The sequence below is a fragment of the Ctenocephalides felis genome, unplaced genomic scaffold, assembly GCF_003426905.1.
Source record: "Ctenocephalides felis isolate EL2017-DRISC unplaced genomic scaffold, ASM342690v1 CF-g0.4_SCAFFOLD_01886, whole genome shotgun sequence".
Taxonomy (NCBI): Eukaryota; Metazoa; Arthropoda; class Insecta; order Siphonaptera; family Pulicidae; genus Ctenocephalides; species Ctenocephalides felis.
The window spans coordinates 164,885,877-164,910,525 of NW_020538040.1; the positions used below are offsets into that span (position 1 = coordinate 164,885,877).

The window sequence follows — 24,649 nt, forward strand, 5'->3', positions numbered from 1 at the left end:
ATAAACGAATATTATATTTTTTAACTTCCCGTAGGGTAAGTTATAGTAATCGCAAAAAAATCGAAAATGAAAATTTTTATATATCTTTACGTTTCAGAGGTTTCTGAATATTTTGGCGTACCTTAGAAAAAATGGATGTATGTGTGTGTGTGTGTGTATGTGTGTGTGTATGTGTGTGTGTATGTATGTACGTGTGTGTATGTATGTGCGGATACAAATTTTCGTCGACGATTTCGGGAACACTGATTAACCGATTTGAATAATTCAAAAAACATTCGATTCGTATTGATAAGGAGACGTGCTGATTAGTTTTTGGCGAAGGCAGGTCTAGCCGTTCCGAAGATACGGCGCAAAAAGTGCCGAAAACGGTAACTTAGTTTTTAAGAGAACGGAGCGTCCGATTTGAATAATTCAAAAAACATTTCACTTGTATTGACAAGATGAAGAATCGATAAAATTTTCATGAAGGTAGGTCTAGCGGTTTCGGAGATATGGAGGAAAAAGTAAAAAAATGAGCCATTTGGCGGTCAAAAATGATCATTAGACATATGCACATTAAATTATGAGATATTTTATAGAGATTTTAACATTAAATATACATTTTGTTAACATTCCTATGGGTTCCGTACCAATGCTTATGCGTTAGACAGTGACGCGGCGCTTACGCGCTTTATATTTTGTCCCTATGCAGTTAAAGCAGTACGATTGCTTTGAAAAAAAGTTCAGATCTTCCACAATATGTCAAAATAAAGAAAAAAAAATTTTTCAAAAAAAAAATTAAAAAAAATTTTTTTTCAAAAAAAGTAATTTTTTGTCCAATTTATAGTTTCTCAAAAATCTTATTTTTTCAAAGTAATTTTTTTTTCAAAAATGTTAATCGTTTTTAAAAAAATAATAATTTTTGGTACGGGAAGTTCCAGCAATTTGCCTTAAGGCACGATGCCTTAATTGCCTTAAGACAGAATTCCACTTACAGCTAGTTATATGTATTGTTTAAATTATACATACCATATTTCGAGATTGCTTCGATAATCTTCTAATCAATATTTGATCAAGTTTTATGAATACAACTATGTACACAACATAGTATTATGTTGTTTATATTTGAGTTTCTTGAATATTCGGCACTTACGTGTATTTTTTATTAGTCATAATCATGTTATATGGCGTATTTTATGAAAACATTGCAGCATTATATAGCTAATAAAACAACGCATACATAAACAATATTTTTATAAATGCATCTATGCATTGAATTATGTATACATTTCAATATACTGGAAAAAATATAAACAAAAGAAGTGGAAAAACAATTTGAAAACATAACAAAAAGTTAAAAATAATTTATTACCATAATTTTTCAGTGTCCAAAACGGACACTTCAGGACCGTGTCCAAAATGTAGGACCGTGTTCAAAATGTAGGACCGTGTTCAAAATGTAGGACCGTGTTCAAAATGTAGGAATGTGTTCAAAATCTAGAACTAGATTTTATCCGAACATATACACACATACATGCATATTTCTAAGGTATGCCAAAATGTTCAGAAACCTTTGAAACGTCAAGACACGCAAAATCTTTGATTTTAGTTTTTTTTTGCGATTACTAAAACTTAACCTCCGTGTAGTTAATATACAAAAAATAGACGACCTAAAAATTCTGAACTCTTTTTACATATGGAAACTCTTTTAAAAGATGTTTTGTTTTAGAAAAAAATATCTATTTACTTTAATATTAAACATGAGTATCCAGCATTTGTTGATACTCAAATGCTGGATACTCATGTTTAATATTCAAATTTATAAATATTTTTTTAATATTAACATAAATGTTGATAAAATCAGTAATTAAATATTTTTAATGAAATAAACCTCGGCCATAACATGGAACACAATGGTAGTTCTCCTAAATAACTAGGAGATCAACCAGATTTGGAGTAGCCTTAGTTGCTCTTTTTTATAAACGGAACCTAAAATTTTGCTCCTAGTATTTCAATTTCCACAATAATAAAATAATGATTTTCTAAATATGACATGTTAAATTCGGTTTCCTTTCTTGTATGTTAAATTGCAACTGGTGCCCTGTGATGATAAGAGCATCCTTGGCGCCTTGATTTGCTCTGCCAGGAACGCAATGTCAGTAGCTCCGACTGTTGGCATCTGTCATGTTCCTTGTTTTATTTATGATGTGTTGGCGAAGGTATCATTTTGTGGACACTGAGCTGGTGAGATTTGTAATGCATATTATTTCCACACAAAAGAGTAATTAGAATATTCTAAATAACGTATCATCAGGACTTCAACAAACATTTATGTACGGCGAATTGGATTGGGATTGGGAGAATTTCATAAAATGTGGTCATTGGTTATGAGACAGTTTTATATAGAGCACGTATTATAGATATTTTTAGTTAGTATTTATTTTCCACAAATAGTAATCAAAATAATTTTTGGATTTTCTCGAGGCTTTGTTTCGAGGATTTTCTATGTATTGAATTAACGTATTTCAAACTAAATTTATCTTATCATTCGATTCTCTATATAGCTCGTGGTAAATTTAGTATTAGTCTCATCATCCGATTCTGAAGTAAAAAATCTGTAAGGAAAAATTCATTCATTACACAATTCAATACTGTCAGATAGTTCTCAATTCTAAGATAGGAAGCAGAGTGATAAATTTGAGAATTTCTCATCTGTCAGACCGATTCGTTTCATTTGCTTTTCATTGCAATAATTTATTTCAGTAGTGCTTTGCATCCGATGGTATCATTAATCACACAATAAAGTTACATGTAATACTGAAAATATGAATCCACATGTTCAATGATTAATATGAGAATATGTGAGAATAGCCTAATAATAGTCTTCTTATAATTATTAAAAATTACAAGAATATAATTTTAATATATAAGTAATATTATAAATTAAAATTACATAAATAACAAACATTGACTAAAACACTAATTTAGAGATATAAAAGAGTTTTTTTTAATTTAAAAACATAAATTTCGTTGAAGAGGTGATATGAGTTTTTTACCCAAGGGTATTATACCCTCACAATGTTACATAAATATTGCGATATATTCTAATACATACACACACACACACACACACATATATATATATATATATATATATATATATATAATATGTGACAATAAAATATCAATTATCCGAAAAAAGAACACATTTTAATGTTTAGGAAAATTTTTAGATAAAGAAATTTCAACTACACCTATATTTTTTATTCAACGAGAATATGGGAACAAAGCTAAAATCGAATATTGTTTTATAAATATTAATAAGTGTACATATTGTTATATGAATAGTGATTTAATAGTATCTATTTAATGAAGACACTTTGGAGTCGATTAGAAGACATTGGTTGTTTCTTCGAAATATGATTTTTTTATTTGATATACCTACTTCGTCAGTTTTGACTTTTTTTGCTATATTGCCCAGAAAGCCTATTTTTGCTTTGAAACATATTTTTGATCCAAATTCACAAGTCAAAATTCATATTACTGCTGCATATCAAGTTGCAGTTGCAGTTGCACATGATGTTGGACTTGGTTGCAAGACCAATTATCACCATGACAATTCAATTCAGTTTGATTGAATAAATTTCTATTTGAACTGTTTTGAAATTAATGCAAATATATTACCTCATAATGCTGATCTACTTTTATTTACAGTGTTATAAAGTGAACACAAATTATATGTATTCTGAGTTGTAGTCTTTGCTCCAGCTGCGTTTGAGTAAATATAAAATTCATAGTAAAGTTCCGGTAATTAATTTCTGGATATATGCTTTCCATTTACCTGGTGGTTAGAGCTATAGGCCAATAGTATGTTCCAGGTTTAATATATGTCTGGGGCAATTTGATGTCGAGCAGTATTTACATCGGTTTTCACTGTCACGAATTGTAGAATTGTAATAAATGCAGTTTTTTATAACGTCTAAAGATAGTTAAATCAAACTTTTTCCGAAATGATTGCAACCGTCAGACATACCTTTTAGTAATATGGGTAAATTATATTAAAAATGAAGCACACGAATTAGTCAAAATTTTAAATTATTTCAGAATATCACAAATGGAATGACATTATTTTATAATCATTAGCATGGTATATTTCTTGTTGATATTCTAATTTATTTTTCTTATCAGAAGAACATTTTTTGGCATTCTGAATTTATATTAAATTTGAAATAAAATGTGTCAATTTAACAGTAATAAAACTTATAAATGAAAAACAAATTTTCATTGAATTTTTGTTCTTTAATTATCAATTGAGCACATTTCAGCTTTATTTGTCATTTTTATTTTATTTTATGTTCTCGAGATAATTATAATTTTCAGTATATTTTATATTGTTTTCCTACTTTTATCCATAATATAAATTCATCAAATAGAGGCAAACCGTTTGGCTACGTTCTGAAGAGCGAAGTAGTTAGTGAAATCATTACAACAGCTTATAAGACTCTAAAGTTCTGATCGCGGGTCAAATGAACAAAAAAATCTGGATATTGTGAGATATGGCTCGATTGCAGATTATTTTGGAAAGATCATCATCAGCTCAAAATTAGTCACTTGGTTAAAATTTTTCCCCATAGGCTTAGCAACCGTCGATACTACAACTCGATTTCTTACAGCATACTATGTTTACTGAACAATTTTATTGATGATCTATTTTTCAACTTTTGCATAATTTCTAAGCTAACTCTCTGTCTATGACTACGTATAGGTCATGAACATTATAGCACAAAGGATGCTGTATAAACGGTGTCAATGTGAAAGATACGACAAAATAGCCCGTTGCAATATTAGTACGCGTGAAGGCCTCGGTTATTATCATTCGATGCGTCGTCTCTTATACAACGACTCTAATGTCAGCCAATGTAATAGACTCATCACTAAATTATCTTAGTGGTAATAAATACATGACAGTATAAATATCATTTATAAATGGATTAATTGCAATCTAAACTATTGAGTCAATTCTCGGTTAAAATAGAAATGTTATAGTAATGCTATGTTGCGCGTATGAGTTAGTAGTAACGAACAGCAAAAAAGCTATATGTTTCCGGCACCATCAATTTTCTCTTACCTTTAAATTTTATAACGCAGAATTATAAAATGCATACGACACTAAATTTTCACTTTCCTTCCACAAATCTTTATTTTAGAATAGCTATTTTAGTAATCGAATAATTTTTCACCACGAGTTTAGCAAGTAGTCGCTTTTCCACTCACGAATTCCGGGATTTTTATGAATCTTGCCTTGCCATATTTTTCTGACCTTATAATGAAGCTTTATATGAGAAAACTGCTACTTTTATGAGAAAGCGTTTCAAGATATGTGTTCAGCGCGCTGTTAAAATGCAAACTTTAATTAATTTGTATATTCAAACCACTTTTCATAGGCCTCTAATATTTTACCACGGTCAGTTGGTGCATAAGATCTACAACTATGTCAAGTTTCATTAAAACCTGAGACAAGCTACGCGCGGGTTCTCCTTGTTAGGTAAAAATCTTACAAATATATTTCCCGATGCACACAAACAGTAAAACCTGAGACAAGCTACGCGCGGGTTCTCCTTGTTAGGTAAAAATCTTACAAATATATTTCCCGATGCACACAAACAGTACTTTGTTTATAAATGGTATGTATTAAGAGCAATTTTTACAAAAAAGTAGCGAGATTGAATATCAAAATTTGAATATATAAACGTTTTAACTGAATTTACATTTTTATTTACTATTTTTTATTATTTACCATGGTAAAGGTTTAGTCGGTTCTTTTTACCCTATACGCATGTAAGCTTTTTGAAGGGTTATGTAATAACATATGTTGAATCTAACTTAAAAATAACAATACATCTTATAAAACAATTAAATAACGTAAACGTAAAAATTATGTTAAGGTCTCGTAAGCTAAACAACAGTGCTCACAACCAAACATATCACTGGATATAACCTTTGTATAAAACTATGTCGAAAGAATTCATCGTGAGAGTTGGAATTAACTATTTATTTAATTTATCTTTTGTACATTTGATTTTTTGATCTTATTTCACATTTTTATTTACTAACTTCTAAGAAATTTTTAATTCAAATTTAACCAAATTTACACCTCGTTGATATAAAGGTTCAGGGTGGTCATTAGGAAACTAGGTACCATACAAATCTATGGCAAAGATATAAAATTTTTCGATCTCTCAATTTTTTTCAATCTCAGTCAATTTGCTGGGCATGGCACATAACAATATAATTTAAAAATGAATAATCGGATTTTGCTTCGTAAATAAAAAATTAATGAATTAATGAATAACGCGGTCATAATATATTAAAACTTTGAATGTGCCAATTCAATTGGAATAGAATCATTTTGAATTAGGTTGGCACTTGCAAAGACTATTGATAATGACCCAGGAACATTTATATGTTGCGTGCTTTGCAGTGGGTAAACAATTGATGTATTTTGTCAGCTGCTGAGTTAACTTCTATACCACATTCGAAGGCAGATAGTTATTTTTATACTAAACATTTCATACTGGAAATATCTTTTTATGGCAAAACGTTTGCCTGGTCAGCTAGTATATATATATATATATATATATTATATATATATACTATATATATATACCCTGGTTCACTAAGGGCTTATGTATATCATTCAATAGATTAAAATTTCTAGAGCGTCTATCCAATCGGAATGGTACTTTATCGTTCCAAATTTACTTTTTGAAATATAGGCAAACGTTTAATGATTTAATTGATCTAGCAAAAATTAAATTCAACGAAGATTTAATACGGCACTCGTCTTGCAAGCAAAAAACTATGTGGTCTCTCATTAATTCTGAAATGAATCTAGAACGTAAATCTGCGGTAGAAATTAAATCTTTGACAATTAATGATGTAATAATTAATGACATTAATGATATTTCCAACGAAATGAATAACTTCTTTGTTAATGAGGCTTCAAATTTGACTTCCTCCATCATCTCGAACATCACTTGCTGCTCCCCTGTTTCGTATATTGTTAGAAATATTCATAGCTTTGTTTTATTTCCTGTCACAATTGAGGAACTTGCAAGTACTTTTAAAGCTATTAAATCTTCCTATTCCGCGGGACCGGATGAAATTCCTACATGCATCATTAAAGAATTCTATCCTCTTTTTATTGATAACCTATTAATATGTATTAATAAATGCTTTGAGCTGGAGTTTATCCAAACCACCTTAAGCACTCCAAAATCCGCCCTCTTCATAAAAAAGGCGACAAAAATATTGTGAGCAATTATAGACCTATTTCTCTTCTTAATTCTTTTGATAAGGTGTTTGAAAAAATTTTGCACGTCAGAATCTCTGGGTTCTTAAATAAATACAATATTTTGTTTCACAACCAACATGGTTTTCGGAAAAAACACTCTACATCGCACTCGGTTTTTAGCCTCATCCAAAATGTTATTAACTCATTTGAAGATGGAAGTTATTGTGTAGCCGTCTTTTGCGATCTCTCCAAAGCGTTCGACAGTATATCTCACAATATTCTCATTGATAAATTAGAAATGTATGGTTTTCGTTCTAGCTCGCTTAAATTACTAAAATCTTATTTAACAAACAGAACTCAAAGCGTATATTTGGACAATAGCACCGGTGGTAAAGTTATATCCAGGAAATTAAACGTGAAAATGGGTGTCCCACAAGGATCAATTCTTGGACCGCTCCTATTTCTTCTTTACATTAACGACCTACCTAATTGCTCAAATCTTTGTGACTTTATTTTGTTCGCTGATGACACTTGTCTAACCATCAAAGCTAGAACATACGATGACCTCGTAACGAAATTGAACAGTGTCATGGATTCCGTTTCGAAATGGTTCAATATAAATAATCTTCTTTTAAACAACGACAAAACCCAAATTATTTCTTTCTGTACAGCAACGCGCGTAGCGAATGATATTTCCTCATTTACAATTAATAACTATTCATTTGACTCCTCTTCAGTATCTAAATTTCTTGGAGTTTATATCAATAAGAATCTTAACTGGTCTGAACACGTTTCCAACCATTTATGCTTCAAATTAACGCGTACATGCTTTATCCTGCGAACCCTTAAATCAAAAATTGGAATATCCAGTTTACTTTCTATTTATTACGCAAACTTTTATTCACACATTGCTTACGGTATCCAATTTTGGGGTTTCTCTAATGAACTAATTAAAGTTTTTAAACTTCAAAAGAGAGCAATTCGAATAATTTTTTCACTATCCTCCAAGACATCATGCCGTAATATCTTCAATGAACAAAAAATTTTAACAGTACCGAGTATATTTGTTCTAGTCACACTTAATTTCATAAAAAATAATCCAGACTCTTTTAATTTGTCTTCGATGTCAAATACCAAGCACAATACGAGACATAAAATAATTAAAGGTAAGACTTATAAACTACACAGTTCCTTTAATACTATCTGCGGTATGGGTATACAATTTATGAATAAACTGCCGTTACGTGTTCGTACCCTTGATAACAAGAAATTTCATAAAGTACTAAGTAATGCGTTAAAGGATTTAACTTTTTATAGCCCTCTGGAGTTTTTAAATTTCGATTTTTCAAATTACTTTCCCGAAAATCTCAACTAATCATTAACGCGACTTTTCCCGCTCGAAGAAATTTCTCTATTACAGGCAGCAGCAAGATCGATGGATCGACGATGGCAAAAATCCCTACGAACCTACGGGCCCAAACTAACTGATGTCACCTACCAGCCATGTCTATGTGTACTATGCTCGTGACAATATAATTCGTTCGTTAAACTAAATACTTCTAAATTACTATTATTATTATTATTTCTTTCTTTGTTTATTTTTTCTTTTTATTTGTTTTATATAACTGGTATTGTTATATTGTTAAAATACTTAATAATTAGTTAATTAAAAACTTACAATTTAAAAAACAAAAAATTTGAGAAACATTTTTTTTTTTTTTTTTTTTTTTTTTTTTTTTTTTCTAATTATTATTTTCATAAGACTGTTATTTTTAAAATACTTAATAATTAGTTAACTAAAAACTTATAATTCAAAACACTTTAAAATTGTGAAACAAAATTTTAATTTTTTTATTTCGACTGTTATTGTTAAAATACTTAATAATTAGTTAACCAAAAACTTATATTTAAAAACACTTAAAAATTGTGAAACAAAATATTTCCTTTATCAAAATACCTAAAAATTTGTAAAAGAAAAAAAATTGTAAAAATATTTAACAATAATAATAAAAATGATAATGATAATATTAAAATAATAATAATTATAATAATATAAGATACTCAAATTTGTTAAAATATCATAAAATAACCTAAAATTTGTTAATATTGTAAAAGTATGTATTGTAAAGCTTATTAAAATTACTTATTAAATTTTTAAAAAACACTTGTAACAAACAAACTAGTTATATTAAAAAAAAAATTATAATTAAGTAAATATAAATAGGTTTAAAGTAAATAAATTAAGTAATTAAATAGCTAATAATTAATTAAATTATATTAAACCTATAAAATATTGACTTAAGCCTTATTATAATATTAAATATTATACCGACGGCTTGTAAAATTAATAAATAATAAATAAATAAATAAATAAATATATATATATATATATGTATATATATATAATATTTGCATATATTTATTTACATATGTGTCCCTTTTCATATATACACATTTCTATAAGAGCACTATTATATATTCCCTTTGCCTTTTTCCTTGAAGTTTTTTCGTCATCCTATTTTTCTGCTTAAATATTAATTTGTTCGACGATTCGGGATAACCCAAAAACGTTGAATTATTGATAATATTCCATCTTTGGAGATTATTCTTTATTTATGAAATTTAAATCATTTTTGTAATGGTGTATATGAAGGGAAAGCATAGAGTTTTTTGCAATTAGTCGCATTCGAAAGTCTCACATGCCGAGGCGTTTTCAATACTCGAGCGAGATTAAATTTGAAGCGAATTCTCGACAAGACGTGAGTCTTATTTAAAATGTCTAACACGCCATCGAACGTGGACATGCTCTTGAATCGATCTTCAGCTGTCGAAGACATATGATAAGGGATGGTATAGACATAAGATACTTTTCCAAGATAATTAAAATGTAGAAACAACGACAAAACAAACTTGTCTTTCTTCCTCTCGAGCCTTAAAATGTTGTCGCTGATCCATGGCAGACCTCCCACACTTTGCATAAGATTAATTGTGTTTGTAAAACGAGTTTCATGTTCTGTACAATGAAGATTGTTAAAACAAATGACTAACTTTGAAATTTATATTTTCAATTGCCGAGCGCGTGTATGAATTCGAAAGTCGTTTAAAATCTAATTTTAATCAAAGTATACGTAGGTACGTGCACTTAACACTTCGTTCTTGAGTGCGATATGTAGTCAACATCAACGTTCATTGCCAATTCGAATTAATTAAATATTTGAAATAGATAAAATCTTAGTGTTCTTTGGCTTTGAATCGATTTCTATTTAATGCCAGGGTTAACAAAGATCTTGTACGAAAACAATGGTAATATTAGTGTTATTTGATACCAAGAGAATTTGCTAATATATTTATAAATTAGTTACATCATTAAATGTATATATATATATATATATATATATATATATTGTATATGAAACATGATTCAGTAAATTTCTTAAGTTCAGTATTTTTTCTTTATAAGGTATTATGGGATAATTTGTATTGAAAGTGTTTAAACTTGCTTATGTGTTCAGAGAACATAGTTTTAAATTGTTTGGGATTTTTTGTAAAATATGCCCACACAACATTTTTTTATAAATATATTATTATACTCTCTCCAATATAACAAACATTGCAATCGTTGCAGTTCATTTTGTACGGAGAGTCTGAAATTGTTTCTTCAGGTGTTTTGAGATTTTAAAACTGAAAATAAACAATGATAAATTTAGCATAACTAAGAGGTAAAAGAAAACTTTCTTCGTTTTTTTTTTAAATAAGAAAAACTACTTAAAAATAATAAAAAGATAATGCCTTCATATTTATTGAAAAAAGATGAGGGACCAATTAAATTAATTTTTTTAAGAATTCTTCGAAATATTGGAATTATTGTAAGAATTTTGTAATTAGTGTAATTTATTTTTATTCAATGATTACATGGGAGGGATAAGAGTTGAAGGTACAAAGTTTCCTATTTTTTGTATTGTCCATATTTTATTAGAACTTAGTGCATCGAATTATTTTATAATGTGTTTCAAAAGGTTTATTTATAATTATTGAAGTTTTTAATTTGACGTTAAATGATTGTATTAAATTAATTAATATATATTAAATTAGATATGAACGATGTTTTGATTTCTGCAAAATATTCTGTTTACTTAGGTTTAATCGCTTTCAAGAAATGCAATAAATCCTTTTATTTTTATATTGCTTATATTTTATTACAAAGTAGTACATATAAAAATTTTAAAAATTCCTTACAATAACTTAGTCCAGTTTTTAATTTTATTTTAAAATCGATATATGATTGATAAATTATTTGCAGCTGCTATCTGTTAATGAAAAGTTGTTATATTATTATTAATTATTTTATGTAACTTTTAAATTAATCTTTATCATCTTCATTATATATTTTAAAACTTCTAATTAATGAAAGATATGTGGAATATACTGACTGTAAAATTTGCCACATTGCAAGTTAATAAAAAAATCTTAGGCAAATTTATATTGCATTAATATCAAAATGAATCTAAAACTGTATCCACAGTTTATAACCAATTTAAAACTTTTTAACTTCCCGTAGGGCAAGTTATAGTAATCGCAAAAAAATCGAAAATGAAATTTTTTGCATTTCTCGACGTTTCAAAGGTTTCTGAATATTTTGGCATACCTTAGAAAAAATGGATGTATGTATGTGTGTGTGTGTGTGTGTGTGTGTATGTGTGTGTATGTGTGTGTGTATGTATGTATGTATGTGTGTGTATGTATGTGCGGATACAAATTTTCGTCGACGATTTCGGGAACACGGATGAAGCAATTTGAATAATTCAAAAAACATTCGATTCGCATTGATAAGGAGACGTGCTGATTAGTTTTTGGCGAAGGCAGGTCTAGCCGTTCCGGAGATACGGGGCAAAAAGTACCAAAAACGGTAACTCAGTTTTTAAGAGAACGGAGCGTCCGATTTTAATAATTCAAAAAACATTTTAACACTTTCGACTCGGGAGTCGGACTGCCAGTCGATACGCTGCGCTTGGAATATTATAGTGCTATACTTATCTCTCAACTCGGATTTTTTTTTGTATCGAATTTTTTCAAAATGTGGTTATATTGCTTTTAAATATAGTTATTATGATAATAAAATAGAAAATTTTGAAAATTAAAAAAAAAATGCACTCAAAACCATGCTATATTATTTAAAAAATCATTTCTTCACAAATATTTATTAGAATTATGGGGATCATGAGCTAATAAATTAATCTTGTTATATCTTTATTTATAAAATTAATAAATCGATCAATGAATGAATGTAATAGTGAATTAATTTTTAAAAAATAAAAAAAAATTAAATGTAAGTTTAGTTTGCGACGAGTCGTCGCCGACACGATTTGCCGCCGGAGCGGCGGCATCCGAGCTTAACGGTAAAACATATCATGCCGCCGGTGCGGCGGCATCCGAGCGCAACGGTAAAATGACTATGCCGCCGGAGCCGCGGCATCCGAGTCGAAAGGGTTAATTGTATTGACAAGGTGAAGAGCCGATCAAATTTTTATAAAGGCAGGTCTAGCGGTTTCGGAGATCTAATGAAAAAAGTAAAAAAAAATGTCATTTGGCGGTCAAAAATGATCATTAGACATATGCACATCAAATTATCTGATATTTTATAGAGATTTTAACAACAAGTATAAATTTAGTTTACATTCCTATGGGTTCCGTACCAATGTTTACGCGTTAGACGACGACGCGGCCCTTACGCGCTTTGATATTTCGTCTTTATGCAGTTAAAGCAGTACGATTGCTTTGAAAAAAAGTTTAGATCTTCCAAAATATGTCAAAATAAAGAAAAAAATTTTTTTTTCAAAAAAAAATTTAAAAAAAAAAATTTAATTTTTTTTTTCAAAAAAGTAATTTTTCGTCAAATTCCTAGTTTGTCAAAAATCTAATTTTTTCGAAGTAAAATTCTTAAAAAAATAATAATTTTTGGTACGGGAAGTTCCAGCAATTTGCTTCAAGGCACGATGCCTTAATTGCCTTAAGACAGAATTCCACTTACAGCTAGTTCTAATATTGAAAAATCATGACAACACATTTTACTACCTAGAAAATTAATAATTCTCTCAAATGCTTTGCTAAATATAGGTTAATAAGATTCACTTACGCCGATGCGTGAAAACATTATTGTAGCCCGACTCGTTTGTTGTAATAATATCATTATCATTAAAAAAATATATCTTGCAAAAACATTTATAAAGTTTACAAAGCACATTTTTATCCATTCATTTATTTACGATAATCTCGTGATATATGAATCTTTTCAAGCGAAGCAGCATATATTAAGCATTCAAAGATGTATGCGCTTTGGCATGTCAGAATATAGCTGCATTACGCGTTACATTTTATGCAAATTTGTTTCCTAGTTATAGTTTTATTGTAGAAAATCTCCTATGAATACATACGAACGGTGCATGCAAATGCGTCTTGAATTTCCAGCTATTACTTGCTAGATATTTTCACAACGTAGAAAAGAGATCATTAAGGTTTCAAATGATAATGGTTAGGTAATATTTTTATTATTCATTCATTAATTTTAATTGATAATAAAAGATTGGTGATTATCAATCTTTCAAGGACTTGCTAAAATTACTTAGAAGAGCTAATAGCATAGTGCTAAAGAATAATTGATTATTTAAAAAAAAAAGTTTATTTAATTGAAAGATAAAAAGATCTTAAAGATATATTTGAACGAATTTTTGAGTTTTTTTTTTAATGAAAAACTGATTTTTTTTTACAAAATTTGATGGTAATGAAAGTATGACTTCTTAGGCTAATATTTTTTATTTAATAGTCAGTGAATATTAGGTATAGTCAAATAATAATTTTGTGGGGGATACCGGGTACGTTGTAACAGTCACCATAACAGCTGAACTTTACTGATTTTGTGATAGGATTTAAAGTGATAAAGATGAAGTATGTTTATTCGAACAAGTTTCCATTATTGCATTGAGTCAGCATTAACACGATATGTAGACTGCATTGCTTCTAAAGGGTCAAAAGTAAGTTTTTCTTTTTGATTCGATTTCTTTTAATAATAACTGTGATTTGTATTCAGATCACTTTAATAGTTTTCTATAAGATCAACATTAGTAGTTAATTATTAGAAATTAGCTCAGTCATAACTAAATAAATCATTTAGTGTGCGTTGGGTACGGTTGTGGAAATTATTTTAGGTACGGTTGTGACATGTATCTTTTGTCCTTTTCAGGTAAAGATTAAACAGATAAAGAAAAATCTAGCTTAACTAATGCAAAATATAAAAGTGAAAGGGACAGGAAACCTACTTAAATTAAAATTTTAATGCGTATTGAAATGATAGCATTTTGTATCGTCTAGTCTCATGTAAACAAGATACTCGGTTCAATCTAACACTAGAGTATGATACAAATAAAAAATATGTTTTCAATTAACCCTTTTCGGAACAGTGGAAAACTTCTCTTCAAACCACCCAGGTTCGAATTGGATTTTAACCCAGCTCATGCCTTGCCCTGGGTCAGAGTATTCACTATTAAAATAACAAAATAGAACGTTCAAAAAGGGCTTTGGGTACGGTTTCTAATGTTAAAAGCATAATAAATATTATTTTAGAGATAAATCTAAACTTGCCATTATTGTATAATTTTTTTGGAGAACTCACTTTAGTGGATATAGTTTCGTCTTGTTTTATTAAAATAAAATGTAGTATTGGTTTTGGGCTTTTGGCATCGAATGATAAAGGATTGACATCACCCACTTGGTATATAAATAACTAACATCGAAACGTTCTTTTGTCTGGAAAATTCCGGTATTTTAAAGTTATATATATATATATATATAAATATATATATATATATATATATATATATTCTAGGAATTTCACACATGTGATGAAATTCATTATATAATACCATCAGTTGCGGTACAGGTCAAGAAATGCCATCGCTAAGAATTTAATCTCTGAAGCATTTGAAAGCTTTTGATATTAATTTGATATTAGCATTAACACATTTGAAATTAATAATAGAGCAAACACACACACACATATACACACGCATTATTATTTCAATTTCAATTCCTGTCATTTAAATCAAATTACTCGGAAATTTGATTAAAACTACTAAATTTTGTTTTCAATAATCAAGTCACAAATGATATTTTGAGAACATTTTTGCTATGTGAAAAGGTATAATTCATTTTGTTTATACTATTTTTGTACATTTGAATGAAGCATGATTCTGAAAAGCGCATGTCAGAATAATAGTGTATTTTAATCCACCTATGTATTTTATGAGATGTTAAACAAAATCGATTTCAATTTTTGCCTCTAAATAGTTTATCTATCAATAAATAATTTTTGTTATGAATGCTACTTTATGATTTTAATGCATTTTGCTAATAATTATCATTACGAAGTAATATATTTCGAATCTTATGGCATAGCAATAAAAATCCAATTTAATGCAATAAAGACACTTAGCGTGCATGTTGTGAATTAAATCCACGTATATTGCAATCTTTTATTGAATTGTATTGGCCATAAAATCAGAGAACACAATTACAGTTTTCTATCGTTGCAATAAATTTATGAAATTCCAGAGCTGAACTAAAATTCGAAAAAAACAATAATCATGTAAAATATTTGAAAAAAAGTGTTTGGATTTTATTCAGATTTAAAAAAAAAAAATCAATTTAATAATTTAATCGTTGATATTCATTTTCAAAATTTATTTAGCTACTTTATATAATATTAAGTTTTAGCAATTTACTTGAATGTAGGATACCACACACAAAAACATATTTTTTCTTTTAAAAACTTTAATGCTTATGTAAACTTATAATGAACCAACACGAGTTTTCGAAAACAAAAATTCCTGAGCTTGCATGTACCTTGTCTAGTTTTAAATTTAAATAAAATGATGCAAAAAATAATGAAGTTATCGACTGTTGTTCCATACTTCATAAAACATAAAATAAATTATTTTAATGATGGTGCATTCTGTACAAAACCGCCTAACTTACCACTTTGTAATAAATTGCGTTGTATAAATATAAAACAAAGCTAAAAGAAAAGATTTTTTAATTTAAAATAAATTGCGAAATATAATTTAAATTAATAATAACAATTGAAATTTAATCACTATCACTATCTCCTCATGTTTATGAAGGTGTAAAATGTAATAGTAATCTTTTTCTTGGTAGGACATATAACCAGTTACAATTTATTTTATATGTCTTATTGTACGACATTCAGGATATTTTTATTAAAATTTTAAAATATTGATATTTCCCATTTTTGACAGTATATTGACAATAATATCCATATCCAAATTTATTCAATTTTTAACATATTATTTTTGGGGCAGCAGTACCCGAGATCTATTTTGATAAAAAAATACGTATTTTTATCTATATTTCTAAGTAGAAATGGATATCACTACTGCTAGATATAAGGGCGCCTGTTCAATTGTATCACTTATAAGTTATTTTTGTTATGATTGATTTATGACACCTTTCAATAAAGATGTCATTTTTTTCTTATGACTATTCAGATTTTCCTATCTGTGTATCATATATAATAAGCTTTTTTCCTGTATTTTCATACTTATCATCTTCTTACAATAAAATGCTATTGAAGGCAGAAAGGAACTGTTATTTCTCAATTATGTTATTTCTCAACACTATGAAATTATATTATGAAATTAATTTTAGTCTTGTTTCCTATTCTTTCAAAGTTTATTTTCTGCACCTTGACATTTTCAATAACGACTCAATTTATTCCCGAGTGAAGCCTTTTCATGACTTGGATACTTCAATGTAAATAACAAAATATTCAAATACGTGCCTACTATTTCTTATTATTTATAGAATTCTAAAGCTGTTTACAATTGATGCCGCCTTCTCATATGAAAATACAAAACTCTGCAATCTCGGCTACCCACACTCGAATGTGATTATTTTAAAAAGCTCTCTCGAAGTTTGAGCTTTCTCTTTCTGGGTTGTGTTGAATGTATTTGAATAAATGTATAATTGAGAAAATATTTACTAAAATGCGGTAAATAATAAGCAATTATATTTTTTCATGGAATAATATAAAGTTATATGCGAAGTTTTTTGTTATAGAAGTAAAACTTCTTTAGGCACGACTAGGGTGTAAATCCATACAAAAGCAACGGAAGTCCGTTACGCCCGAACTGTTCGTCATTCGCTCTCAATGAGATCATTTCTATACGGGTCGATTGTGATTAGCCGTTGTGTATGTGAATAGAGATCTGTCGTTGTATGCGTACCGGAATCAACGTAGTATGCGTACCGATATCAACAAGAAAATCGGCATAGATAAATTTTAAAAACATTTTAAAGTTACATCGTAGTACAAATCTTGATTTAATGATGAATGCCTGAATCAGAAGAATAATTTACCCTGTTCCTTGAAAATAATACAACAAAATAAACATTGGGCCGTGTACTAAACGTAAGTTTATTGATTAGAAATTGTTTCTATATTATCGTAGTTTCTATAAATCTTTGAAATTATTAAAATGGAAAATATTTTTTATACAAGACAGATATTACAGCTGTTCAAAGAATGAGATTATATCGCCAGCGAAAAAGTAAAAAAATATACAACCAGTCAATGAATGTATGTTAATTTTAATTACACGAAGTTCTTCAAACACAATTACACGATTGTGTAATTACACAAGTAAAGTTGCGAAAACATTTGGTTAGACGTTGTTTAACATCCACTGTGTGAACGAATATTATAGAATTTATTAATTAGCAATTACTCCATTTCTCTAATGAAGGTTCATTTCTAAATGCTAATTACAATGACAAACCGATCCTGTCATATTTGAAGTATGACTTTGATTTAATTATTTTATTTTTAATGCTATTATAAATATATAATTTATAATTTATCATTATATAAACATTATTCAAAATTGTTATAATGTATTTATTTTTACTTAAATGCCATCTTGTACAGTAGCAAACAAGTTGTACTTCAATCGCGTGCGTACCTTACGCGCACTCTTTTATAAAAAAAAAAAGATTTCAATATAATTTATTAAAGGCTATTTTTATTATTATTGCTTGTTTACGTTTCGAATCCGCGTTAATATTGTCACAATTCAAATTACTAGATGTCTGAATTATGATAAATTAAATGAAAAAGCCGCTATTCACTATCAAAATATTCTTTTTAAAGTATTGTCTACGTTATCTATCCTGAAGTCACTCAATATGTGTTTTAAGAATATCTATTTTTACTTTTGTGTTCCATTAAGTGCGCTGGTGTGAGGTGCCAAGCAGATTGTATAGTCTCTACGGGCACTCTTGATAATGTACTCGAGTACGCCGCTTCGTTGTTCCAGGCCCAGGGGTTGCATTTTAAGTGCAAATGGATAAAGATTACAAAATAAAGAATATATACAAAGCGGATCATATTTACCACCTATAGCAATTCAAAGCTCACATAAGTTTTTACAAAATATTTGTATTGGTACACAGCTACAATAAAATGCAAAAAAGAGTGCGCCTAAGGATAACACGCGATTGAAGTAAAACTTATTTGCTACTGTAAAAAGTAGCAATTTTAAGTTAAGTAAAAATAAATACATCATATAACAATTTTGAATAATGTTTATTAGTAATATGGTAACACTCGTGATGCACACATTTATTAGTGTCAACCATTATACACATTTATATAATGATAAATTATAAATTATATATTTATAATAGCATTGAAAATGTGTATAATATTTAAAAACACTAATGTAATTAAAGTTTTACTTCAAATATGACATGATCGGTTTGTCATTGTAATTGGCATGTAGAAATGAAACTTCATTGAATAAATGAAGTAATTGCTTCAATAAATTTTATAATATTCGTTTACACAGTAGATTATGTTAAACATCGCCTGAACAAATCTTTCGTTTTATAATCTAATTGAAGTTTTACTTTAATAATTTGTATTTATCTACTACGCTTTACAAACAAACCTACTAGTATGATATAAAAACGACAAAATTTTGAGGCAGATCACCGAATGTTGCTTGGTTTGTCACCAATTAGACCTTACAATATCTTAACATAGAATTTTTAAACAGGGTAATAAATTAACCAGTGTTCAAAATTTCCTAAAACTGTAAGACCATATTATAGTCACTCAGCTTGAGTGTCTCAACAAGACTGAAAAAGAAGTTTCTCAAGACCGTTAGCATTACTACTGTCGTCCAAACCATGGGTTTCAAAATTTGGAAAATCAAATTATTAACTACTAATAGACGTGCGTAAGAAACGCTCATCATTCAAATATTAACTTTTCAAATACTTGGCAAATAATACGATTCCTCACAGACTCAACAGCAAAATAAAAAAATAAATTCTTTAAGAAAACCAATCAAAAGGTGAATTTTTAGGCCATAAAATATTATTGTAACGGAATAATTGTTGCTATGTCTACCATGTTTACTGCTTACATAAATCCTTACAATATTTACCTTTAGCTCATTATTATACTCTGCTACATTATTATAGTTTTTTATTTCAAAATATCTGTATTATATCTAGAATACTATGAAAACAAATTTTAGTATATACGATTACAAAACAGTAAATAGATATTCTTGGTGTTTTTAAAATTTATTCAGACACCAATTTATTAGACATCTATATATTAACTTTAGGGTAAATAGGTAGTCTTCACAAAGTTGGCTTTTGAATTTTTTAAGTGATAGAGTAAAAATTTATTTATTATAAAATAAATATTTCAAAAATATTTTAACGAGAGCTTTCAAATGTTGGGACGTTTTGTTTTTACCGAAATGGTGTCAAAACAACCAAATTATTCAGCACAAAAAATTGAAAGCTGCATTTACTTAACCGTAAAAATACTAAAATAATTCATTACAGACAACTTCATTCAACAATTGTTAATTTTTTTCGTTTCATAGAGCTCTAGATGTATTAAGATTTTAATTTAGTAATTTAATCGAATGTATTTGTTTGATGAAAAGCCGCTGATCACAATAGAAATTGTTCAATATGAATTTTCATGACTGTTCAATCTATAAATATAGATTTTATAAAAATTTACATAACACACGAATAAAAGTTTAGAATATGCACTGATTTAAATTATACGCGCAGTGAATGAAGTAGTAAGTAATGAAAATTGGCATTTTGAATATAGTGAATGTGCATATTCTGCGCTGGTTTTTTATCTTGTATGGATTTACTTGGCTATATGAATTTAATATTCATCAGAATACTATTACGTAATTGATATTATCATTTGATTTTAATTTTCTAAATAAAAACTTTCCTATTTCTCATCAAAAACTCCTCTATTAATTTTTTGTGCTTCATTCTACGTTTTGGGAAATAAGGGAATACCTCCTTCTTTGCAGGTCTGTACTACGATGTAACCTTAAAATGTTTACTTATCTATGTCGATTTCCTTGTTGATACCGGTACGCACACAACGTTAATGCCGGTACGCATACAACGACAGATATTCACACAACACGACGACTATTTCATCGAGAGCAAATGACGCGCAGCTCGGGCGTAACGTAATTTCGTCTAAAGAAGTTTTACTTAAAAAAAAAGAGTGCGCGTAAGGATCACACGCGATTGAAGTAAAACTTATTTACTACTGTAAAAAGCAGCAATTTCAAGTTGAGTAAAAATAAATACATCATATAACAATTTTGAATAATGTTTATTAGTAATATGGTAACACTCGTGATGCACATATTTATTAGTGTCAACCATTATACACATTTATATAATGATAAATTATATATTATATATTTATAATAGCATTAAAAATATGTATAATATTTAAAAACAATAATGTAATTAAAGTCATACTTCAAATATGACATGATCGGTTTGTCATTGTAATTAGCATTTAGAAATGAACCTTCATTAAAGAAATGAAGTAATTACAGATTAATAACTTCTATAATATTCGTTCACACTGTGGATTATGTTCAACAACGCCTAAACAAATATTGTTTTTGCAACTTCACTCATCATGCAATTTTGTTTGAAGAACTTCCTGTAATTAAATTTAACATACATTCATTGACTGCTTTGTATCTTTTTTACTTTTTAGCTAGCGATATAACCTCATTCACTCAACACTTCATTTGTTTGTATGTTTAGGAAACTTCAGTCATCGTATTTTCAAATATAATTGTATACTATCAAGTTTGAATAACATTGTTTTATATTATGCTGATCATTTAAAATTCCTGTTTACAATATTTTTTTGGTATAATAATGTTCCATCTCGCAAACCCTAGTCAGTGCTCTACAAATCGCGGACGTAGGACCGGCGCGGCGCAATAATCACTTCGCTTCACTTGCCACCGGCAAGTACTGCAAACACACGAGAGTAGTGTATCATCCCGTAGCTGAACACCCACAAACACACTCGTACAATTCAAGAGAATAAGTGCAAACGTACGAAGATACCTGAGGTCACGATAATGTCTTTTATTTCCGTAACAGTAATGCGATTTTCCTGTCCTGTCAAAAATAATTACTGCCAAAAGGTTGGTTGCGCTTTCAAACTTTAATCACGAAGGCATCCATCTTAATAAAGTCTCTTATGAAAAGCATATATGAACGTGTGACGAGCGTAAAAGGCCGACTTGTACAAATATAATATAATAAACTTATACACGTGCATTTAGGCTTATGTATGTTTGGTGTTTAATATATTCTGAGGCTCTGTAAGGTGTGAGATACATTTTATTACGCCATATAGGTTTTTGAAACTTATTAAATTTTCTGGGGGGAGACATACCTTAGTGCATTATATCCGTACCTATAATAATACATTATATGTGGGTGTAGTGTATATATATATATATATATATATATATATATATATATACAGGGCCGGTCCTGCCTTGCATGCCATGCATGCAAAAAATGCGGGCGCACGCCTTAGGGGGCGCTAAAACGAGTTTCGGAAATTAAATTTATAATATATTATTCATATTTTTTATTATTTATATAAAATCTAGAATACTTAATAAATTATAATAAAAAATCTAACTTAACTATGGGTACGGAGACAAAAAAGCATATTTATTTTGCAATGTGATATCAGTAGAAACAATTAACCAATTAATTTTAACAGCTGCAAATTAGTGAATTACAGTCATATTTATTGCTTAATCTACTTATTCAATTTTTTCTTTGTTTTATGTTACCGTGAAATCAAAAGAGAAAATATCTTGTTCAATCTCATAAGCGCAAACCTGCGAAAGATTAATTTAACTATTGGGCATTATCGACGGAAAATTGCGAGCTGATTTATTTGAAACTGAAATTGTTAAAAAATATAAACAAATTATAATCGAAAAAATAAAAAATGGGGAGTCAGTGCTTAGAAAATGGCATGCTTTTTTCGAGAAATTGAATTGTAACTTTTGTTTTTGTTGCAAATGTTTCGCACCTGATGAACTTTGAATATTGAAGATATGTGTGGTTAGGGTTATGGAAATGGAACAAATATGGAAAATGGAAACAAAATTTATTTTGGAACGAAAATCTTAAGGAATTTTTTATACCTTGTGGTATTCATACTCTAAATTTAATAGTTGTTAACTATGCAGAAATAATACATATCAAATATAATTTGCTTTTTTTCAATATAGTACAAGAAATCTGTAAAATCTTTGCATTTTTTACTAATTTTGGATTATACAATTGGTATAGAAATATTTACATATAATAATTTAACAGAAACCTCTATCCTTTTGATATACAAAATTATTTTATAGGACTTTTGCTCAAGGTAATATTATTATTTTTTTTCAGGTGTCAAGACCATTACTAGAACGATCCTTTTATCGTAAAGTTCAGTCTAGAAAACTGTTCAGCAACAGGGAGAGCTTTGATACAATAATTGCAAAAACAGAAGAAAAACTCACAAAGGTAAAAAAAATATAATTCTAGCACGCTATAGTGAACACTATTAATTTTATAACTTCTTTCATGTTTGAAAAAAAGAATAATATGACCTATTTTTAATTTTGTACCATGGTAATTCACTTGCATGTTATTATGTCAGCTTTGTTTACTCCAGAAGAACTGATGTTTTCTTAATGGAAATTGTATTACTTTTATTTTATAAACACTCTTTGTTCTGTTAAGCTTCATTTCCATTATAATAAACTAACAGATACGTATATTTACATTAATGTAAATATGCAACAGTTGGCAAATAATTACTTATGAATGTTTCAAACTATACTATCCTTTGACGTATATAATAGACATGCACTCCTAACTGAAAATCTTGTTTTATGAATTTGAATTGTAAATTAAACCAACATTTTTTTATATATCAAAATATTGTTATTATTAATTTATTAGTAGATGATTTTCTACAGGAATTCAATCAAGTTTTAAAATACTTTTGCAGTTTTATGTTTGAAACAGAATTAGATAATTACTTGTTGGAAAAATATTTCATTGTTCTCCAGAAGAATAAAAAATCTGTTTACTTATGAATTCATGTCATTATAAATTTAAAAAAGAGTGCACGTAAGGTTCACACACTATTGTAGTAAAACTTATTTGCTACTGTACAAGATGGCATTTAAGTAAAAAATAAATACATCATATAACAATTTTGAATAATGTTTGATTCGAAATGTTTTTACAAACATAAAGCTGGGTATCTCACATACCGAGGTGAAATGCTAAAATGACTGAATTAATATGTTAACACTCGTGATGCACATATTTATTAGTGTTAACCATTATACACATTTATATAATGGTAAATTGTAAATTATATTTTTATAATAGCATTAAAAATATGTATAATATTTAAAAACAGTAGAGTAGTAGTAGTGACAAAGAGTAGAAGTTACAAGCATTACTTCAGTTTTTATTTTTTCATATTGTTCAACAGCAGCCAGAATATGTTGTTCTATGTCTGTTTGAGTGAATATTTACCTCAAGTAGATGTTATCTGAGTTGTCATACTTCAAATAAGACATGATCGGTTTGTCATTGTAATTAGCATTTAGAAATGAACCTTCATTAAAAAATGAAGTAATTGCTTATTAATTAATTCTATAATATTCGTTCCCACAATGGATTATGTGAAACAACGCCTAAACAAATATTGTTTTTGCAACATCACTCATCATGCAATTGTGCTTGAAGAACTTCATGTAATTAAAATTAACATACATTCATTGACTGCTTGTATTTTTTTTACTTTTTTGCTGGCGATATAATCTCATTCTGTGAACGGTTGTAATATCTGTCTTGCCTAAAAAATATTTTTCATTTTATTAACTTCAAAGATTTATTAAAATTTCT

At 28.4% G+C, this 24,649-nt stretch overlaps 1 protein-coding gene across 1 annotated transcript in view; it reads left to right on the forward strand.

Moving 5' to 3' along the window:
• The window catches only part of LOC113376188, a 332,376-nt gene that overhangs the window by 138,702 nt on the left and 169,025 nt on the right, over positions 1-24,649 (forward strand). The window contains exon 5 of the mRNA XM_026616105.1: positions 23,132-23,248. Within this exon, the coding sequence (XP_026471890.1) occupies positions 23,132-23,248 (117 nt within the window). The remainder of the gene's footprint in view (positions 1-23,131; positions 23,249-24,649) is intronic.